At 44.9% G+C, this 21,960-nt stretch overlaps 1 protein-coding gene across 2 annotated transcripts in view; it reads left to right on the plus strand.

Moving 5' to 3' along the window:
• The window catches only part of HEMK1 (HemK methyltransferase 1, mitochondrial release factors N(5)-glutamine), a 35,160-nt gene extending 13,517 nt beyond the window's left edge, over positions 1–21,643 (plus strand). The window contains exons 5-11 of one of the 2 annotated variants that reach the window (XM_074602404.1): positions 8,643–8,795; positions 10,834–10,898; positions 14,458–14,507; positions 15,851–15,956; positions 16,949–17,044; positions 18,829–18,942; positions 19,290–21,643. In XM_074602404.1, coding sequence (XP_074458505.1) covers positions 8,643–8,795; positions 10,834–10,898; positions 14,458–14,507; positions 15,851–15,956; positions 16,949–17,044; positions 18,829–18,942; positions 19,290–19,326 — 621 coding nt within the window. In that variant the 3' untranslated portion in view covers positions 19,327–21,643. The remainder of the gene's footprint in view (positions 1–8,642; positions 8,796–10,833; positions 10,899–14,457; positions 14,508–15,850; positions 15,957–16,948; positions 17,045–18,828; positions 18,943–19,289) is intronic. The other variant, XM_074602405.1, reaches the window with a different exon arrangement.
• The last annotated feature ends 317 nt before the right edge of the window (positions 21,644–21,960 follow it).

Below are 21,960 nucleotides of genomic sequence, written 5' to 3' on the forward strand. Positions count from 1 at the left end.
GAGCTTCTGTTGTGTGACAGAGAAGCCCAACTCCTTCCTCAGTGTTAGGCATGCCTTTGCCTGTTTGTCTGTCATTGCTTCTGCTTGAGCCACCTTTTCTTGCAGGATCAGTGCCTCTTCCTGGAGTTATTCTGGTGTTTTGCTTTCTCTACATGTATAAGGGGAGTTTCATGAACTTTGTGCAACATTATCTCTTTCCTACTGCGGTACCAGGCAGAAGACCCCAGGACAAAAACACTGTAGCCTGCCTGCCCACTAAGCACTGGGCTGGCTTGGGCGTCTGGTTTTGGAAAGAGGGCACGTGTCAGTGATCTTGTATGGCCATTGCCATGGAATTAGGTTTCCAGCTTGGCTTCCTGGTGTTTTGTCATGTGCTGATTGGCAGCCAAGTGGACAAACAGGAGGGGAGGGGTGATTTGGTTAATATCAGATCAGGCTCTATGGAAAGTCCTGGATTCTGAGAACAGAAGTTTCTGGAAAACACACAAATAAGTAAAACATTCCCAGGAAGTCTGTGAAAGCAGAGAGGTTACTCAGGTTTTCATGCGTCTCTTGCTTTCCTTGTCCGGTTTGCTAGCCTGGGAAGTTAGAACCTCTTGCCACCCTGGCTCGTACCCCTAGAATCTTATCTTCCTTGCTTTCCCCAGAGCATGTGGGGCACGAAAAAAGGGTGCTTCCAGGGAATGCAGTGTGAATTTGTGAGCTCCACCCTTGCCTTTCCCATTCCTCCCCTCCTCTTGTTTTTCTTAGCCTTGTACTTTTAATCGCAGAAACATCACTGTTGTTGTACTGCAGCATGTGATTGCGCTGCCTCTGGACTTCCATGCGGCTCCGTAGCCACCGTTGTGCAGCGAGAATCTCTGCTGTTTCCTCCCGAGTGTCTTGGTGCTGAAAGCTGCCTGACCCTGCTGGTTGGAGCCGTGCAGCTGTGGAGCTTGTGGTTTGGGTGCTGGCAGACACTGTCCTCACGCTTTCTTTGTGCAGCTGCGGTTCCAAGAAATACAGTGAACTAGAGACCTGGCTGCAGGGAGGGGGAGGTAATACCAAGAACCTGTCAGAACATGACTGTGTGCTGGGGGGAGCGGGTGGGGGGGAGCTGGGGAACAGGAGTTGTGGGTGGAAGGGTGAGGCAGAGGCTCATGGGAAGCTGGCGGTGTTTGCAAAGTTTTGCATTTATTTCTCTCAACAGAGAAGATGAGGGGTAAAAAAAAAAAAAAAAAAAAAAACAAACCACCAAATAAATGACAGTGTGAACTTAGGGTGAATCTGGCAGTGAAGCAAGACTTCCTGGAATCGCAAGGTGAGAGCAGCCTGTGAGTGGCTTTGGCTAAGAGATAAAAGCTTGAGGACCTCTGAGTGATGGAAATTAAGTAGCATGGGAAACAAATATTTGTGTCCCCTGTATGTGGAACCACAGGTAATAGGTCTCTTCTAGTCCTTGCAAGCTCTTCCTTTGCTAGTCAGGACCGGATAACCTTCTCCCTCCCAAGGATGTCCTGCGTTTTTCCCTGTAGATTTTTAAGTTCACTTCCGGCAGACCTGGAAGGTCTAGGTACCTCCTCCCCACCCTGTTTTGTGCTAAACAACAGAATTTAGGTCCCTGAAAACCCATCACTTGATGCCTGCACCACCTCTAGGCCAGCGCAATGTAAAACCCCTTCCAAATACTTTGCTTTGCACGTAGCGTTCCACCTCGTGATTGCACAGGTTTGAGGTGGCTGGTGCTCTTGACATCCTTTTGAATATTTATTTGCACAAAATCGTGTAAAATGGGGGAGAAGGGGAAGTTCATTGATTATTACCGTGCAAGGTGGGGTTGCAACATGCAGCCAGATTGGGATTTAGTCACACTAGTAACTCTGCAGGGCTGTGAGCTTGGCCCTGTTCCTAAGCCTAGCCTGTTGCCCTGACTGTTGAGCTGTCTGCCTGTAACAGCTGACAAAAAGGCCCTGCAGCTCACAGGCATTGCTGGTGTGCCCTGGAAAGGCGCATGGCAGTCCTGCAAGCTGTGTGGCAGAGGACAGCTGTGGGGCAGTTTTAGCCGTACATAAGATCTGCCCCAAGGGACAGTGGTGGCCACTGAGCTCACCTTTCCATGTGACTTCTAGCTCTTCCTCTCTGCTGCTTGAACATCTCTGTACACCCGTCTATTGAATGAAATACGCAATCTGCCCTTACAAGCAGATGTCAACAGCTCTGAGTCGGGTGGGCGCTGCCCAAGCCACGTCCAGGGCCCTCCTTCCCTTCCACCTTCATGCCATCGCTACCAAAAGCAGCGAGGAATTTAGTTTCTCTCTGGTTTTGTGTGTTTGCCATTCAGTCCCTCCGCTCCTTCCAAAAGTGGCTTTTACTGGGGGAAGGAGCTTCTTGCATAGAGTAGGAGAGAAAAGATCTTCAAAATGTTCCATTTCCCTGCTCTGACACAAATATCACACTTACACCCGCATACGTGTACACCAGGCTCCAGGATTAAAGTAGTTCTGCCAGTACCTGTAGCACTGATTAATAGGACTTTAGTGCAGGCTGTGTTGTTACTGACAATAGTGATGCATACTGTAAGCAATAATCTGAATTTTAATAACCCCACAGTTGAGCATTCATCTTATGCAGTGGTTAGCATGCTGTGGGTAAATGGGGAATCGGGTCACACTTCTAAGGTACTTTTTGAATTTATTATTTTACTTGCTCCTTAATTACAGCACTTTGGATTTTTATTTTTTTTAATTATATTTACCGTTTTTATCTACAACAGTAAAAACAAAAAGATGATTCAAGAGCAGCCAAGCACTGTTTGTTGGGTGCATCAAGAAGAGTGTGGCCAGCAGGTCAAGGGAGGTCATCCTCCCCCTCTACTCTGCCCTTGGTGAGGCTGCACCTGGAGTGTGTGTCCAGTTCTGGGCTCCCCGGTTCAAGGACAGGGAACTGCTGGAGAGGGTGCAGCAAAGGGCTACCAAGATGATTAGGGGACTGGAACATCTCTCTTATGAGGAAAGGCTGAGGGATTTGGGTCTCTTCAGTCTGGAAAAAAGATGGCTGAGGGGGGATCTTATCAACACTTATAAATACTTAAAGGATAGGTGTCAGGAGGACGGGTCCAGGCTCTTTTCAGTGGTGCCCGGGGACAGGACAAGGGGTAATGGGCACAAACTTGAGCATAGGAAGTTCCACCTAAACATGAGGAGGAAGTTCTTTACTTTGAGGGTGGCAGAGCCCTGGCACAGGCTGCCCAGAGAGGTGGTGGAGTCTCCGTCTCTGGAGATATTCCAAACCCGCCTGGACGTGTTCCTGTGTCACCTGCTCTGGGTGACCCTGCTCTGGCAGGGGGGTTGGACAAGATGATCTCCAGAGGTCCCTTCCAACCCCTACCATTCTGTGTGTAATATGGGAATCTGCTTCTGATCTTTGTGCCTTCCGCTTTTCTGCAGGAGGTCAATTGCCCTCATGCAACTGGGTTTGGGGGACCCATTTCCATGATCTAAAGTGGTGTCTGTGGGAAAGGTGTAGATGAGGCTTCCAGAGCGTTGGGTTCAGTGCTCTGCTCTGCTGTAGTCCTCCTTTGTGAGTTTGGGATGGTCACTGTTTTACAGTTGGTCATCTGGTAAATGGGAGTTGTGAGGATAAATGTGTTAAAGGTACTGGAGTGCTCAGCATATTGCAGGGACGAGGCACCTGAGCAAGCCAACTCGTTTTCCTATATTTAGAGACTATAAAGACACACTGATTGTCAAGCTTTTGTTTTATCCAAAATAACATTTTTCTGTAGTGAAGGACATTTCTCTCTCTGATGTATTGAATCCTGTAAATGGTGTGAGTGGAAGTAAGCCCTTTTGAACAGCCTGCCATTTCAGTTTAGAGTGCCAGATTGTGCAGAATTTACTTAATGTATTCCAAAGGTTAATTGTCTAGGCTGCCAAAGTGTTTTCTTTTATTTCCCAGTGGAATTTTTGTAATTTCGTCTCTCAACCTTTAGAGCTGGTGATCAAACTGATGGTTAAGATGGCTTTTAGCAATGATGGCATTATATTAGCAGGTATTTGTGGTCTGAATCTGTTCAGTCTGAGAAGATGCGGGGTATCCTACACAATAAAGACGACAGCCTTTGGCTGTCTGCAGTTGTCCCAGTTTCTCTGTGTCTGGGACTGGCATCTCTTTTTAGCACCTTCTGCCTCTTTGTTGCTCTTCCCCACCAGTGGCTCTAGTCAGATTCTTGTACGGAGGTAGGGAGTGTCTGTCTTGCAGGGTGTTTTGTAGTCTTCGTGTGAACACTGTGATGCATGGCCAGAAATACCTCATCTCCCAAGATGAGATTTGAAAGTGGTTCTGCTGTATTCTGCAAAATGCTGTAATTTATCAATTTCCAGCGGTGACATCTTGGAGATGATGATGTGCTCGGAGAAGCACTGATTTTGGCTGGATCACTTGCTAAAAGGAGAAAAATACTAAGAAGAATCTGAAGAATACTGTTTCAGAACAATTTTGGATAAATTTATCATTCATGATTTCTGAAAAGGAAACCTAGAGGCAATGTCAGTGGGCTGACTGGACATACTCTGTATCGTGGTTGCTGGGTTTCCCTGATTCTTTTGCAGATGTTGGGGAAATATTGTTTTTGCATGAAAGCTGTTCAGTGAAGGACCATGGTATCACACCCAGTTAAACCAGGACTACAAAATGTCTTAGTCCAGTGCATTCTGTTTTGTCTTTACGTCTTGCTTTTAATACATACATAATTGTAAATTTAATTCAACATTGAATAATCTGTACTAGTAATGTTTTTTCTTAATTTGCCAGTTAGAATACAGCTTCTGTTTTGCTTGCCAATTGAGTTTATTTCATGAAAGAATTTATTTTTGTAATTGTCCAACTTTTGGATTGTAGTGAGATACTAATGTCTGGAAAAAGGTTTCTTTAGATTGTCACATTATTTTAAATATCTTTTAATTTTGAAGTATTATGATAAACACGTGTGTTATGAGAGAACTAGCCTTTGCCTCAGTAAGAAGTACATGAAATAACCAAGGCAGTAAAGCAAGAGAGTTGGGAAGTAGGATACAAAGTGTAAGTAATACCAACATCCCTTTTTTAAGACACATGTGGTAAAAACTGAAATTGGTCATATGTAAATAGGAGCTTTGGCAAGCATTCTAAAAGTCCTTTCATTGTGGAATGTGTAAAGTAGAAGTTCCATTAAAAACTCCAAGCTTGACATTATTAATGATAAACCTTAAGGAAGTTAATAAATGTTGACAATAGTTCTACTGTGTGGAAGTTACATTTAGACATTTGTAATCAGTAACTTGTACTACTCTGTCATCAGCCCTGGAGACAGATGGTTGTTCTGACTTACTGTAGAGATTTCCTGGAAATATTTGTAAGTGACCAGAAATGGCTGGTATTTAAGAAGAGTAATTTAATGGCCAAGCAGAATTTTTTTGGGTGGTTCTTCTGTGGTCTTGGAATAGTCTGCACCTGCTTCCCCAAAACAGCTGTGGTTGCAGTCTCTGACTGTCTTCAATGCAAAAGTGTTTTCAAACTGATTCATCTGGAGATGTTAGCTGAAAGGCAAAAGCCATTTTCCCACAGAAGTGGGTAAATAAGGTGTTTGTTTTTTCCCTGTTGTTATCTGAGCGCTGATAGTCCTCTAATGGTTTCCCACAGTCCTGCAGGGAGCCTACAACAATGTTTTCCTCCATAATGGTCTAGGAAAGGAATCCCAGACCAGCAACAAGAAATAGGGTTTTGGAGGCTTTTAGCAAAACTCCCTATGAGTGCAGTGCCAATAATGACATGATAACCAAGGTGGGACATTGCAGCGTGTCTCCTCATTCCTGGCTGAGGGCTAGCTTAGGTTGTCAGTCACCAAACCTAACTTTGCAGTGAAGACCCACCTCTGAGAGGCCTCTCAGAAGAGTGTCCTCCAGCCTGCAGGCTGCTTCTCATTCCCTCTTGGGCTTTGGGGTATGAGCACAACAGAGCTCATTGCTGAGGAGCACTGAAAGCTGTGGAAGGCAGAGGCCACAGTCTGGAGAAGCACCAAGGCTGTTGTCATCCAGTCACTGGTGAGGTCTTTCCAGCTCAACAACTGGAGAAGATTTGAGAGAAAACAATGGAAACAGTTGAAGGTAATTGTTGCTAAAAAGCCCCTGAAGGCCCCCAAAAGCTGTGGCTATGAAAAGGAGCCTAAAGAAAGTTGAAGAGCCATTGGCTACCAAAAGGCTATTGTTGGCAGATCCAGGGTAGTGGAAAAGCAGCAAAGCCTAACACAGCTGAGTTGAAAGTGGCAAAAGCTCACAAGAGCGGATCTGAAGAAGTAATGTGACCAGAGGAAATACAGAGTGTTTACATGCTCAAATAAACCCAAGTTTTCCTTTTTACTTATGCTTTCGGGCTCTTTCAGCAGGAGGAATCAACAGGGAAAGGGTTCTATTAAAATGGAGCGGCTGGAAGCTGCCTGGCTGTGCAGGGCCTGGACAATGTTGAAGTATGCCTGTTGCTCCATTCCGGACTGGGAAGTAGTGCAATCTTCACTTCTGTTCTCTAAGCACTGGGTGTGCGCTGGCATGCAGGGGCACAGTGCTTCACTGTGTTTAAAAGCAGTTCAGTTCTTGTGGGAAACCTCAGAAAATACTGTCTGACAAAACAGCCAGTGTCTCGGGTGCACTGCTGCTGGAGATGTTTTGGTGAAGCTCATCTAATCTAATGCTTCGTCTTTATGCCTGTTTGCATCCTCCCTCCCTACTTACTGCAGAGACAAATTGCCCTAGCATGAAGGATGACCAACAGCAACAAATATCTACATAAAAACCTACAGCTTTGCACAGGCATCTATTTACACTGCACCAGTTAGGGTGGTATATCCAAGGAAGGGCTTATGCCCTTATGTACAGGCACACCCCGTCTAGGCTTCTGAAAATGGCCATCGCTTTACTGAAGAGAAGCTGATGTGCCTGCCAGGACATGTTGCACTTAAATATTCCTGCTTATGCCAAGAACATGCAAGATTCCTTGTAAAAATGGAAGACCTGTAATTTTCCTGGTAATATCTTTAATTTTTAACTGTTGACAAAATCAAGCCAATTATTCTTTGTAAATTTTGTTAAGCTTTCTGGATTTACGGGAGAGACGCAAGAGCACGCCTCTCAAGTGAAATAACCTCGCTGTCGTGGCAGTGCCTCGGGCAGTAAGGCCTTGTTTCTGTCCTGTTGTACTATGGAAGCACTAAGATTTCCGGGGAGTTGTGAGCACCTGCTGAACCTGCTGATGTACTCAAAGTGTTTACAAGGTTCCTGTTGTAAGAAAGGCAGGTATTGCTTTTGCAGAGGAGAAAGGCCGTTTCCATCAGAGGTGACGTGATAAGGGAATGACTAAGACAAAGAGGCTCCAGCAAAGGCTTGTAGAACATCTCTTATCACACAGACAAAAGGAAAAATTGATTCTTACTGGATTAGTGTCTAGAAGGGTAGTCAAACATTTAACCAGAGCTAATGACATTGAGCAATTTTTTACCAAAAAGGAAGGAAATAAACTAGTCGGATAATCCCTTTAGGTGTAGCATAAAGAGAAGTAAACAGAGGCAAGACGTCCGGGAAGAATTTTAGGCGCCTCAGACAGACTGTGAACCCTGAAGTACCTAATGAATGGGAAACAGGGGAGGGAAATATTCATCCGGGATTAGGAAATAAAAAGGTGTGTTTCAAGAACTGAAAGTGTGCCTACTTGCTAGGTAGGTCACCCGCTCTTGCAAGACCGTGAATAAAAATGTGCTTCACAGAGGATTCTGCCTGAGCCTATTTCATTCGGACTGGAACTTATTTCTCACAGTCTTGTAGTTTTCGCCAGTGAATAGCAAGGGGTGTTCATGCTGCAGTCTGAGAGAGGAATACGTGTGCTTTCTCTTATAGCTAGTCACTCATTTTCACAAACCTTACAATTGTGTATCTTTGAGACCTCTCCTGCTGCGTTGGATTTTGTATGCGAAGGGATTTAAAAAAGAGGAGATTGATGGGAGGGAGGAGGCAATAATAGAGATGCATATGGATCTGGGAGCATGGGTGAAAATCTTTTCCATGTGACTATATACCAACAAAATGTAGTAGGAGTCCACAATCTGAAATCCAGCAGGGAGCTGCTCATTTGGATCACTTAATAATTCCTTGCCTTTGCTTTTCATCTGCAGGTTGGATCATTGGTTTAGATGCTGTTGGGAGCTGTACTTCTGCCTCCAGATTGCGTGCAGTACTGAGACAGTGTAGAAATCTTAAATTTTTAAGCTTAAAATTCTGAAAGCTGGAGTTTTGGAGTAAATAAAATGGTGTCGCAGAAGATAATGTGCTCCAGCTGTTTGGTTATTGTTTTTCCGAACAGTGCTAGAAGATTTCAGAGGATCTGTGGGAAATTGTATCCTGAGGATTTGGTTGCTAATCAAAGCACCCTGTGGGGGAGATGGAGCTGAAGTGAATTCTGGCATGTCAGTTCCATTGCTGCTGTCTGTATTTTAAAAATTAGCAATAAAAATACATTTCCCTGGGCTACTGAGTCAAGAAGTTTAAACTCCAGTCCTCAGACCACAAAGGTGTGAGTCAAAACAGCTCCCTTGGAAACTTTTTTTCTTATTTTTTTTTTTCTTTTTGTTTGTTCGTTAGGATCTTATCTCTTTAGTTGTGGAGGAAGAATCTAGGAAATGTGAGAAGAATTCAGGCCTCTGCTTCCCGGTTCCTGGCCCTCATCCTGTGATCCTGGAGATTGGCTGCGGCTCTGGAGCAATTGCTCTGAGTCTGTTACGCAAACTGCCACAGGTGAGCTTTTTTCAGTGTTCATGGTACAGTAGATGCCCATGGTACAGGACAATCCCACTCTACTAGTCTTCATTGAGACTTCACAGGCAAACTTCTTTGCTTTGATGGCACTTCAGCAGCAAAGGTCTCTGACAGTCAGGCTCTATAAGTTCATGCTAGGTAGAAGAGGGGTGTTTAGGAATTGCTCTCCCCAGCTGTCCGCAGGAGTAGTGGAAACATAGAGTGGAAGAAGCAAATGTGCTAATTCTTCAGCTGTCACAGCTCACTATTAATCACCTTAGCTTCAAGCACAGGTGGGTGTTGGTTTAAGTTAATATCCTGGGCTGTGGGGAGGAGGGACTGAGGCATGGGCACACACTCTCTTAGTCGAATTTATGGGGCAGTCATCTCTCAAAATCGCCTTGCTGTGAAGAGAAGGATCTTTTCTCTAGAAGACTGAAGACTAAATGAATACAGGAAAGGGATTAGCACAGAAGTGTCAGTACTTGGGATCTATATGACAAGCATGTGTCACACTACCACAACTGCCAAACCACTTTTTTTTAAGTCTCTTGTTTCCTAATAACAGACCACACCTCCTGAACAGAGTCAAAAGAGCAGGGAGGGGACTGAGATCTGGGTGACCAAAGCCCTTCTTGCCCCTGGTTATTGTGGCATATAACATGCTTGCTGAGATACTGTTGGTAAATAGAAAGAGAAATGAATCCAAGATCTCATCGCATGTGGTTAAGGGAAAAATAGTCCCCTTTCCTCAGAATTGCAGACCAGCTAGTTCCTTCTCGTGAACGAGAATTGCTGGGGCCAGCCCCTCCTCTTGTAGAAGTATAAGACTTGGTGGGTAAGAATTAGAGGTTGATGCCTGTGTTCCTCCTCCCAGTGACTGGATGAGGTTAATACTTGAGATTCATGACTTCGAAGTATAATTACTGTGATTTCCTGAGCTCTTTTCCTTGCCTTTTAAGTTAAAGAGCTGTGTCAGTCTGTCCCTGTAACTGATAATGGTCCATTGCCAGCTGAGTAGCACAAACTGCTGTGCCCAGAGAAATAAAGAGCCTTGACTAATTAGAGTTAGTGGTAGCTACGCTGACAGCTAAGTGGAGTTTCTACTCTGTGTGATCTCTTTAGTGTTTGAGGCAGAGTTTGGCACTAGGGTATTGAGAAAACAACAGCAACTTACGGATTCAGCTGTGTCCTTCACCTTAAGAGTCAGCTTCACGTGTGTGGGTGCTAGTCTCAGGCTTTGAAATTAATCCCCCTAGGAATGATGGCAGATGACACCATCATCTGCAAATGCAAAGTAGTTTCTTTGAGCATGTTTTCTTTGTGTAAATAGTTACCAACATCTGTGTTTAAAAAACATTAAGCAAAGCAAAAAACAAGTCAGGCCTTTGCCTGCACTTTTCCCAAGGTGGAATGGAAGGACAAACAAATCTCTAACTCTGTAGTCTTGTCTTTTAACTTTATGCTGGAGGACTCTCATACTTGACACGCAGTCAAGTGCGCGCAGTCAATACACGCTGTGAATGTGGTGTAACAACTGTAGTGAGTAACTAGGCAAAAGGGGTCTGCATAACAGATGGAGAATGCCAGAACCTCTGTGGAAGTGGTTGTGTTAATGTTGGGAGGGATTCTGTCCACGTTAGAGAGGAGAAGCCTAGTACACGATCTTCCTTTAACCTGTGTCTACCCCAGACTAGCCAGTGTTGAGTCTGGCACTACCAGGAGCTATGAACGTATCAGGTGATGTGCGTTTGTGTGAATCCATTGTTGTCAGCTGAGTTAGTTCTGTCAGAAGCCTATTTATTTTGGTAGGCAGCTGGCAGTGTCACGTTAGCGGTGTTACTGTCACGTTAGCGGTGTTACTAGAAGTGACTTACGATCCCATCAGTGCCCTGACCTGCATTCTTCATGAGCTATTCCTTTTAGGAGCTGAGAGTGAAGAGTCAATTGTCAGTTCTTTTCTTGTGTGTCCCTTTTGGCAGAGCATGTCTGCTCAGGAACCTTGATGTTGTAATACTTGTTGTTTTTTCTGTCCCAGAGCCGGGTGATAGCCACGGATAAAGAGAAGGCTGCTGTGGATCTCACCAGGGAGAACGCACATAGGTACAAGCCCACATATTACCCATTTTCTGTAAATTTTTGCTCAAGAAAGACCAAGAGCCCTCACTATTTGGGCATATGGTTCATATTTATCGCCACTGGAAACTGGGGAATATTTCCCTAGGTTGAGCTCCTAAAGCATGTAAGAATTCAGAAAAAAATGCTTATATTTAGCAGAATATTTTTTTCCTTTGACTTGTGAATGCACTTTGCGAGGACAGTAGCCTAAATAAAACAATAGTACTTAAATGCTGTCTGTCTTTCAAGGGTTTTGAAAGTGTTTCATGGTAACTGCTTTTACCCCTTTCTGTGAACTTGGGAAACTCAAGGCAGCAGGTTGTAAGAATGTATATGTCACTTAGGTGAAGGACAAGTACAGCCAGAACCTTTCTCTCTCTGGCTTCTTGTATCATTATTGCTGTGCTTGTTTCTGTCACTGCTGCTCTAGATATAAGCTTGCACACTCAAAAAGCACCTTCACTCCGATGTGCTGGTGTGGTATCCATCAGCATCCTCCTTGCAGTCTTGGCTTTGGTGAGAGTGGTGCTGCTGGGTCCTGTGCTGTTTGCACACCTGCGCTGTGGCTGGATGTTCAGAGCTGCTGAATTATAGAATGGTTTGGGTTGAAAGGGAACCTTTAAAGGCCATCTAGTCCAACCCCCTGCAAGGAGTCAAGCGTCTCGTGCCTGAAGTCAGAACAGCTCTGTATTGGGTTGACCTTGTCCTCTAGTGGTACCACTTCCTTAACTGGTTCTTCCTAACCCAGGTTACTCTGGACCATCACTAACATAGCAAGCACCAGAACTAGAATATCAGTATGGTTTTGAGTCCAGGATCCCAGTCTCTGTAGACATTGTAAAAGGTACAGAGTTCTAGTGTGTATTCATATCCTCAGAAACTGCTGGGCCCTAGGCGTTAACTAGAGCAGTCTTTGAAAGGATTCCTGTTGCTATCTCTTGTGTAGTCTAGTGCAGTTGTGAGTCTTAAGTGGTGCTGGGTGCTCATTAACTGATTTCTGTCCACAGGGCCCACATACCCTTTTTTCCCCCAAACTGCTGCCAGCACTGGGGCTACAGAGACAGGCAACTTCTGTTTCTGTCTGCACTGAGCTGTATCTCTTCACTTCTTGCAACTCAGCCCCAGCCCCAACTTCAGTGAGTCTGAAGTGATGTATAGGAACAAGCCCTTTCCGGACTTGTCACCTCACTGTTACCCTTTGCCTCCTAGTCTAGTTACAGAGAGTGGGGAGCAGAGATTTCCTTCTGATGTGTCGGTGTCAAACCAAGTTCTGTTGCAATTTTTCGTGGATATAATAAAAGCAGGCCAGATCTTTGCCTCCTTGGTAGTTTTTGCTCTGGCATCTGGAAAAAATAGTCTTGTTATTAACATTGCTTGTTGGCAAAAGAGTGGCTGAGGGAGTGTAAATGCAGTGCCAGAGAACCTCATGTTTCTCCGTGGATATTTTCATTGTGTCCTTGTGATCTTGTCCATGGCACAATGCCCTCTAGCTCTTGGGAGAGAAGCCAGTAGGGTAAGCCGTGTTATTGCTTGACTGAAGCCAGCTTGGTTCCTGCCTTCTCTTCACAGCTCCCTTATCACAGCTGTGTTCTCTAGATACTTAGGTGACTCTTGCTCTCACTAAATCAGTTTCAGTGCTGGATGGCCAATCTGGGCACATTGCAGACAGATGCAGGAATCCCTCCCTTTCTTCATGTCTGTGTGTGCTGACAGGGCAGTACCATAGGCCCTCAGCAAAGGCAAGTAGGACTTGGGTATAAGGCCTTTGTCCCAGCTCTATGAACCCTGTTGGGTAGCCCTGAGGTGTTACCCTGAAGAGCTGGGAGAAAAACTCTGTCACTGTGGTGGGTCTCGTGGGAGGAGGAAACATGCTGGGAAGAGCTGGGCAGTTTTGTTTTCTCTAGACATTGACTTCATTGAGGACAGGAGCTAGGGGTCAGTGCAGACTCTCTGCCACAATGTGCTGTTGCTGGTCAGGGAAAGGCATCTCCTGTGGGACATGTGGAGTCTTTCTCCACCAGCAAATCTTGACCAGCCTTGTCTTTATGACTTCGCAAAGTGCTTCCTCCAACGTTGCTGAAATGTCTTCACAAAAGCCAGAGGCAAACCTGGTGAGAAGAGAGAGGTACTTTGGTGGGTGGACCATGTAGCTGAGGGGTTAGAGGTTCTGTTCCTTCCTTGCTATCTCATGCTCTCTGTTTCTGTGACCTCTCCTACATTATCAGGCTGTCACCAAGCACCAAGGTTACTTTCAGACTGGTCTCTCTTTTCTGTTCCAGGAACATCAAGGGAACTTTGCTCAGGATTCCTAAGGTTTTAGGGGATCGCTGTCTCAACTGTTTTCCCCTGGCAGGGAGCCTATTCTGTATGGGAATAGGAGCAAGGGATGGATCATGCCAGGTTGTGACAGACTGGAGTGCCATGCGGTGGCAGTCTGGCAGTCTCCAGGCTGTTCTACCTTGGATTAGCACAGTGAGCCGGATCAGAACCTTGGCCAAGATTTCTCCCTGAGAAATACTGACGTGTTTATAGACCTGTTTCTTAAAAATAGCAAGGCAACATGCATACTCGCTCACTTGTCACAGGTAAAGGAGAGATGTTTGTGTCTTCTAGTGCCTTCAGGGGTTCTGCTGGTGTGAGCACCCTGGGGACGTCTGCGTGCAGATGAAAGACACTGACCATAACATGTGTTTCCTAATTAACGTGCACAGAGATATCAGAGGCAGATATCAGAGATATCATGAGTTAGAAGCCAGCATCTGAGAGATCCTAGTGTGTATTTTAAATACATTATACTGCACAGTTTGTGTGTGAGCTGTTCCTAAAGGAGTCCCTATTCCTCGCTCTGTGTCTGGCACAGGGGTTTTGCTGCCCTGCATGCGCTGGCCTTCTGGTAGTGTGCAGTAACATCTCGTCACCTTAACGTTGGCATGTGAGATGGGATCCAAAGATGCCTCGAAAATACACTCAGAGGCCAGAACACTGTTAAGATCTAGAGTATCAAGGAGGCTGGAGAAAGAATGTGTCAAATGTGTGAGCATGATGTGTCCACTTAAAATAACAAGTTTAAATATTTGAAGCAGGTGATTTTGTTGGGGGTTTTTTGTGTTTTGGTTTGTTTTTTTTTTTGTTTTGGGGTTTTGGTTTTAGTTTGTTTGTTTGTTTGTTTTTCAGGGGTAGTGAGCTTACCTGGGGGAGGCCTTGGAGGTGTAGCTAATACGCAAGAGGGTAGGGGAATAGTGCTGTATATATGGCAAGGAGTGATAGATATAGGTTTTGGGTGCACAGGAGCCACACCCTGGAATCACAATGGGTGCGCAGTGTGCTCTTTGCTTTGAATTTTGTTTCTCAGGCAAAGAGCAGATCCTAAACTTCCCTTGTGGCTTGAGAGGAATCCAGCTGCAGTCAGTGGGGTAGGATATACATATATCAGATAAGAGATGTGACATTTAATGATCTGTTTATACAGTGTGCTGCTCATGAATCCACACAAACATGCCTCCTAATCTTTCTTCTTTCTGTTTTTGCTTCTGGTATTTTACAGGCTGCAACTCCAGGAGAGGATCCATGTCCTCCACCATGATGTTTCATACGGTAACTCTTTTCACTGTTATAATCCCCTTTGTCTTTCTCCCTTTTTACTGTGATGGGGGAGGCAGGTGTGAGACACAGCCAAGGGACCCCTTTGAGATGCGGGGGTCAGGGGGTGTTGAAGTTAATCGAGAAAAAGGTCAGCAAGAAGTAAGCCAGTGAAGCTTTTCCTGTCAGAGATTTCCAGGCCAGATGATCAGCTGGGAGGAGTCCCTGACTACATCAGAAGGTGAATTGATCCTGCTTTTAGGTGTCTAAAGGTTGTGTCTGAGCTGGTAGTCCAAGTTCTCTCTAGCATTACTGGGGAGAGGCAAATATATACACAGGGTAATTCATTCCATGCTGCCATGGATGCTTTAGATAAACATGTATATGCCTCTCTCTCTGTTGATGTTAGAGGAAGCCCAGATATTTAGTTTAGATTAAATGTCAAGTCTTATTCACCTGAAATTAGATGAGCTGAATGAGGGAAGGATACCTGTTGTCTTCCCTGTCTGAAACCAGTTAAAACTGTCATTTGGTGAGGCTTATCCAGTTAGGTACGTACGTGCTCAGCTGTTCTGTAGCCAGGAGCTCCAGCACTGTAGATTCGTTAGTGCACCTTTCTGACACTATTGTTTTTGACACTGACCTCTTAGGGGTATGTCTGCAGAGTCTTCTGTCTGCAAATCTGAGTTTGTGCTGCCCATGCTCCAAACAGCTTCAGTCCAAAAGCCATGGAGCTGTGTTGGCATTGCACTTGCATGGGTAAGCCCTGTGCCAAGGGGCTGGCCTGAGGATGGCACCACGCTCACATGGTTATGTGATGTCTGATTCAGGGCTGGTATGTGTCAGTCCAGACAGTAGCATGAGTGTAGCGAGCTAAACCTTGTCCGCAGGAGAGCAAACCATTGGATGATTGATACTGGGGGGCCTGGCTCCTTTGCTCATTAGAGGTCCTTCTGCAGCTCTGGTGAGAGGAAGGATCTGCATCCTGACAGCTAGTCTGGGCTCTCACTTAGATCTCTGTGGGCTCCTACGTTCTGGTTGTTGCTTTAGATACAGATTGGCACAGAGCTCCAGAGCATTCAAGGTCCTGTGCTTTGTAGCATGTTCTGCTAAGCAGGGCTGTTGGTATGAAAAAATGATACTTTGCCTATGTTTAGCTTTGTATCACTCTTGCATGCAAGGTGGGAGAGTGAGGAGGCCAGGCTATCCCAAAAAGAAATGGGATCAAATTTAGAGAAAAGCAGAGCCAAACACACATGGGCGCATGTGGAGAAGCAGTTTCCTGGGTAGGATTTTGACACTGAGCTTATAGGGAGGATTGCTGTGGTTGAGAGCTGGTTGTGATTCTTCTTTTCTAGGTTTTGCCAAGCAGCTGCTGCTCTGGGGACCCATAGACTTCATAGTCAGTAACCCCCCATATGTCTTCCATGAAGACATGGCTTCCTTGGACGCAGAAATCCTCCGGTAATCAGACAAATAGATTTTTCTCCTTGAAGCAAGGTTTTCTGTCTGCTTCCTTATACTATAAACAATTGCACACAAAACATGCCAATGTAGTATACCTGTAGGTAGTATAGGTGTGTTTATATGGTATATAATAATACTTTGTTACTTTGATAACAGCTTACAGGTCTGAAACAATATCAAAGTATTTTAAATATTTATAAAAATGGAAAAAACACACACTTTGAAATTAACAATATTCCAATCCAAAACTGTTTCAGAACATTTTTCCTGTTAGACCTTATTTTTTTCCTTAATTTGCGTAAGTTTATGAAAGGAAGTAAAAGTAATCTGAGCAGCTTCTTGTGATGGAAAAAAAACTTGTGTGGAAATGCTGCAACCTGTTCTCGTCCCAATACTTGTCTTACGCAAACCCACCCACACAAACACGAATAAGCCCTTTTGGGATGTGGAGCTACTTTGTGTGTGCTGGTTCTTTCTCAGAATGGATTGTCATGCATGTCAGGACAAAGTCCTGCACCACCCCTGTGCAAGATGTGCACCAGAGCAGATTCTGGAAGTTGAGCTTTCTACATGCTAATTAGCTCTGCTTGTTTAGAAGGCAGTGCAAGCTGGCTGTTGGCACGGTTGAAATAAAGCAAGCGATCCCTTGCTTGAAACCTACCCACTTCTTGTCCAGTTGGCACAGAGAGAACAGATCCACCTGCTGGAACTGTGCGATCCCAGCTGCAGTTGTCTCATGATTTTCAGGAAGAGTTCAGGGGATGTTTTCTGCTTGTGCTCAACATGTCATTTCTCAGCCTAGTGGTAGCTGCCTTCTTATTCCCTGCATTTTACATAACAGCTACGGGTGCTGTCACCTGCTGTAGGAGTACTTGAGCTCAGGGGTGTTGGGTGCACCTTTCTCCATGGAGTGTGGGGCAGTGCATCCTCAAGGGCATGGCTCATGCCACGTGAATTGCTGTTAATGTCTTCTTATTCCCACACTCCAGCTATGAGGACCTTGATGCACTGGATGGGGGAGAGGATGGGATGAAAGTCATCAAAACAATTCTGGCTCTGGCTCCTTCTCTTCTGAAGGATTCTGGGTAAGCACTGTTGTCTGTTTGAATTTCATGTCGACTCACTTCTGTAACTTCTGTTTACTTTTCATACAGGAAGGTACAGAGGGAAAACAGTTGCAAAAATGTCGCCTCCTGCCCCATCTAATAATAGCAGTTTGAAAAGTGTCATGTGTATAAGGAAAACTAGCTTGAAATTGGTTAATAAGGGGATATGAGCCTTCCTTGACCAGGGGTGGTGTTTCATAGTCACTAGTGAAGTGAGAATCTTTAAAGGTCAAAGCAGGAACAAAAAGAACATGAAAGAGATAGTGGAAAAAAAAAAAAAGGAAGCTTTCTAAACAGAATAACAATTGAAGGAGAAGGAATATAGAACTCTGTGAGAATGGATGTAGATCTCTACTTTCCTCCCACCTTTTAGTTATTGTGCCAGGGTATGATGCTGAATATCCCAGGAGAATGAAGATCAGTCAGGGATAGTTTCTTAAATGTTAAATTTCTCCGTGGTTAACACTCAAGACTGATTGTTCCTATTCTCTGTCGTGTGGGATCCATTTTGTGCTTACAGATCAATATGCTGATACCCACCCAAAAGTCTGTTGTGCCAGGGCATTCATGTATCTTGTTGAAAGTTCCTGACATTTTACCAGCATAAGAGAGGTCACTGAAAATCTGCTGTTTTGAGTAGAGAAACAGGAATATTGAGAGGCGTACTGCATGCAGAATTCATTCCTCATGCTTTGCATGACCACAAGAGCAGAAGATGCTCCTCAGAACTTCCCAGCAACAGAGATTGGTCCCACGGGGTTGATTGTTAGGATTATTTTTTTTGTCTTTCCCTTTTTGCTGGTTTTATAAGGTGGAGCCCCCATTGAGGAATGGAAGTTTTTTTTAAGGTCAGGAATGCGATCCACACCCAGCTGGTAGTTAGTTTGGTGAATTTATAGGGAGCATTCAGTGCGGGACGTTTTAGGAATTCTCAGGAGAGCGTATGATTGGGACTTGGCCTCTGTTCTTTGCCTGTTAAACTTGTATCTTGCTGCACTGTCACAGGCTGTAACCAGTTCCATCGTCTCCCCGTGCCTGTAAGCTAGGGTGGTTCTGTCTCATCATGGGAGTGGAAACTCAGAAATGGGCCAGTGTCATAAAGCCCGGCAGCAGCAGAGATGGAAATAGCCCTGCAGTGTCCTGGCCTAGTCCTGGTGCACTAACTGAGCTTGTCTGATTAGTTCCCTTATCCCTGCTGCACTCTCCTTTGTACAGTCCTCTATGTAGGTCTGAGTGCTGGTGGTGCTTTCGTAAGTGATTTATGGAGACATTTACTGTGTGAAAATGTGTGTACTAACTTGGGCTTTATGGCTCTCGCTCCTGGAACTAATGTCACCCTGCTTATACAAAGAGGAACTTCATGCTGCCAGTCCAATGCTCAGTGTTCATGCGTTTACATCATAAAACTTCATTCTGGCTTTAAATCTGTGGGGCCCTCAGAAGGACAAAGCTGGCAATATCTCTGCATGGGATTCAAATGGGATCCTTACATCTCAATACAAAGGTTGAACTGCTCACATAGAGGAGTACCATGAGAATTCCCCCCAAGATCAACATTTTCCTCCCCTGAAGGAGTTGGGATCTGCATCTTAAATGGACAGCTGTGATCGGTTTTAGGATTATTGGATTGCAGTGTGTTTGCTGACCTTCTCGTTTCCTTCACTGATAGTAGTCATCCAGAAAGACAGACCTTAATTTTTTTCAGTTTAGCAACCTAAATATGTGCATCTCCCCACTTTCTGTTCCCAAATGTGTCCTTTCAGGAGTGTGTTTCTGGAAGTTGATCCCAGACACCCAAATATGGTGGAGAACTGGCTACAGGCACACCCCAATTTACTACTCATCCTTCGGGCTATTCACAAAGACTTCTGTGGCAAGTAAGTCTTTTTTTACCTTCAGATTTTTGCTTCAGGTATAGGTCTGTGTCCTTTGTAGATCATGTCCCTGCACCCTGGTGTACTGAATGAACTCAGCCAGAGAAAGTCCACAGCTGAAGCCAATCTTAAAAAAACCAGGGGCTTCCTTCAAGTATCTCAACCTTCTCACAGCCTGAGATAGCCTGGCAAGTGTTTCTGAGTCAGAATTCTGATGTAGGTAAGCATTTCTGGGGTGACTACCTCTGGTAAGATTATCACCAATGGAAAACTGCTGCTTTTATAGGATGGAAGTAAAGGCATGTTCTCCCTGGCAAGACTTAAAGCTCTGGGCATTCTGTTTCCCACAGGCCTAGGTTTCTGCACATCCAAAACCAAAGCAGATGACAACTGTACCAGAAATAACTCCTCTTGCAGTATGCTTTTTGCTGATGAGCCCTGCTGAACGGATTGTTGAAAACCCTGCGTGGCAAAAGGAATCTTCACTTTATTCCCCAGTGCATTGAACTCTCCATGCAGTGGCAGACCCCCTCATTTTCTGACACAGACTTCATCCAGAGATGCAGAAGCTCAGCAGGGCATGCAGAAGTGTGTCACCGTCCCCTGAGAGCTGCATGCCACTTCTTAGTTTGCTCTGCTGAAGTGACTCATTAATCTCAGAACTCAATATGGAAGGTTCACAGCTCCAGATATTTCATGAAAAATACGTCTCAACATGTCAGATCGCCCATTTTACCTAGGAAGGATTTCACTTTTTTTTTTTTGGCCTTGAGGTGAATTTATATAGAATGTGACCAGATTATATGATCGGTCCAAACTCTGGCTGAGCACATGGATTTGCTAGTATAATGGGACAAGATTAACCTGTGCATTTCAAATTCAGTTCCTTTCCAGAATCCTGATGCTGTGGAATAGATCTCCAACAGCAAAGCAGCCTTCGTTTCCCAGTCCTGCTGAGTGGCATGTCGTTGAGGGATCGGTGCACTTGTTACACCATTTGAATCTACGGCACCTGACACTTGGTGGATACTGCCAGGAACAACCAAAACATTGTAATAAAGATAGTGTGTCAGATAAGTGTCCTTACAAGAATTGCTGTTGAATTACATTTTCAAACATGCTAGCAGACCTGAATAAACATCTGGCACCTGCATGTTGCTTCTGATAGTAATAGAAATGCCGAACATCCATGTAAGGCATTTAAATGCAAGACTTTACAAAAAAGGCCAGAATCGCTCCTCCAATTTTGCAGATGGAGAAGTTGAAAAACAGGAGGTCAAATGATTTCTACAAAATTTGACAACAGGCTAAGTGTGGAGTAGGACCCAGTCCCTTGACAGCTGTGGGAATAGCTGAGATCTGTTTCTTTGGGCTGGATGACTCAGAGTAGGGCTGCCTGAAACAACGCTGAGAGAAGTCCCTGAAATGGACGGTCAACATCATGACATTGTAAATAATGGAAGGATTAAATTCAAGCTGCTGCTTATTGTTGCTGCTGTTTCTGGTGTTGCAAGTTCCCTTCCTGACCATAGCTAGCCAGGGAAGGAAGGAAGGAAAGAGCAAACCAAAGGATCTGGTCTACCGGCCTGAATGGAAGCAGCTGCTGGGCCAGTGGAGGTGAGCACTCAGTAGAGGTGGAAGTGTCCAGACAGTGGCAGATGCTGTCAGGCTCTCTGTCCAGGCTGAACTGGGAGTGCACAGCCAGAACCAATAGGTAGGAGCTGCATCAGCAAACTGCATCTGTTTCGAAGGCTGCAGCACGTTCAGAGGGCGTTCCATGAGCACTAATACATCTAGTCCCTTTCCCCTCTGCCTCTCCCACACTCACACTCCCTGCTCTTTCATTCCCTTTTTAATTCTTGAACATTGGCCCTGCTTTTCCAGAGATACTTGAGCTCTCTCTGATATACCAGTGCTCAGGTCTCCAGCTGGATCCTCTCCGCATCGTCTGAGCTTTTACAGCTCTGTTCACAGACTGGCCTTTCACTCTGTTGTACCACTCAGCCCTGCATTAATCCTCCCCACTTGACAGTCTGAGCTTTCTCTGGGCTGCAGTACCTGCCCTGGTTAGACACGGTAGAGGAAATCTAGGGAAGGAGAGAACTAAAAACGTCCCGGTAACGTGCACTTTTTCCTAGATTTGGAAATAAAGTTCTAGCACAGCTGATTTCTGGCAGTTTTGCCTGCTAGACCTGCGAGTACAAATTGCAGTCAAACAGGTGGTGGTGTTCTTTTTTTTTTTTTTTTTAAATCGTAGTTTAGGGTCTTTTTTAAAAGTTCAGTTTGTCAGACTTATTTCTTTAATTTTTAAACAGTTCACAGATTTCATCTGGGTGTTGGCAGTGTTTACATATGAAACAGAGCAACATGCACAGCTTACTTCTGCAGGGTACTTAAAAAGTAGCGGATAGTTTACTGGTTTATGAGAGTGTTAAACAGCATCGTGTTTCGTTTTTCAAGGGATAGGCTGACTCCCTGCAGCAGACTAGAGTTAGATGTCCCTCTGAGAGCACTGGTGGCTGGGCTGCAGAAAGCGGCGTGCCTTTTCTCGGAAGCATCAATCAATCACATGTCAGAGCTCTGAGCAGGACACTTTCTCTGGGAGACATACTCTTGGTCTAATCCAGTAGGACAAGTGTTAAATTCCTATATTTATAACTAAAGCAATAATAAAAATGCTTGCATTTCTGTGGGTTTGCATTGCATAGTGGTTATGTGTCTTGGAAAATCACGTGGTGCTGCTGACTTTCTCATAAAGACAAGAATGGAGAAAAATTGTTCTTCCTCCCAAGAGGCTGGATTTATTTGTCAGAGTTGCATCTGAGGGAGTGTGCTGGTGCAGTACAATGTGTTCTTCAGCGCTTTACGCATGTTGGCCCAGGCTCATTTTGGTACTGAAGCACTGCAAAGCTTTTGGGAGATGGTGGTTTTAAGGAACCACAGGCGCTCCCAGCACCCTTACTGAAGCACTGGACCGTGTCTGTGTTGTCTTTGTTGCCCGTGAGTGGGAGGCTCTGCTGT

The sequence above is a fragment of the Larus michahellis genome, chromosome 10, assembly GCF_964199755.1.
Source record: "Larus michahellis chromosome 10, bLarMic1.1, whole genome shotgun sequence".
Taxonomy (NCBI): Eukaryota; Metazoa; Chordata; class Aves; order Charadriiformes; family Laridae; genus Larus; species Larus michahellis.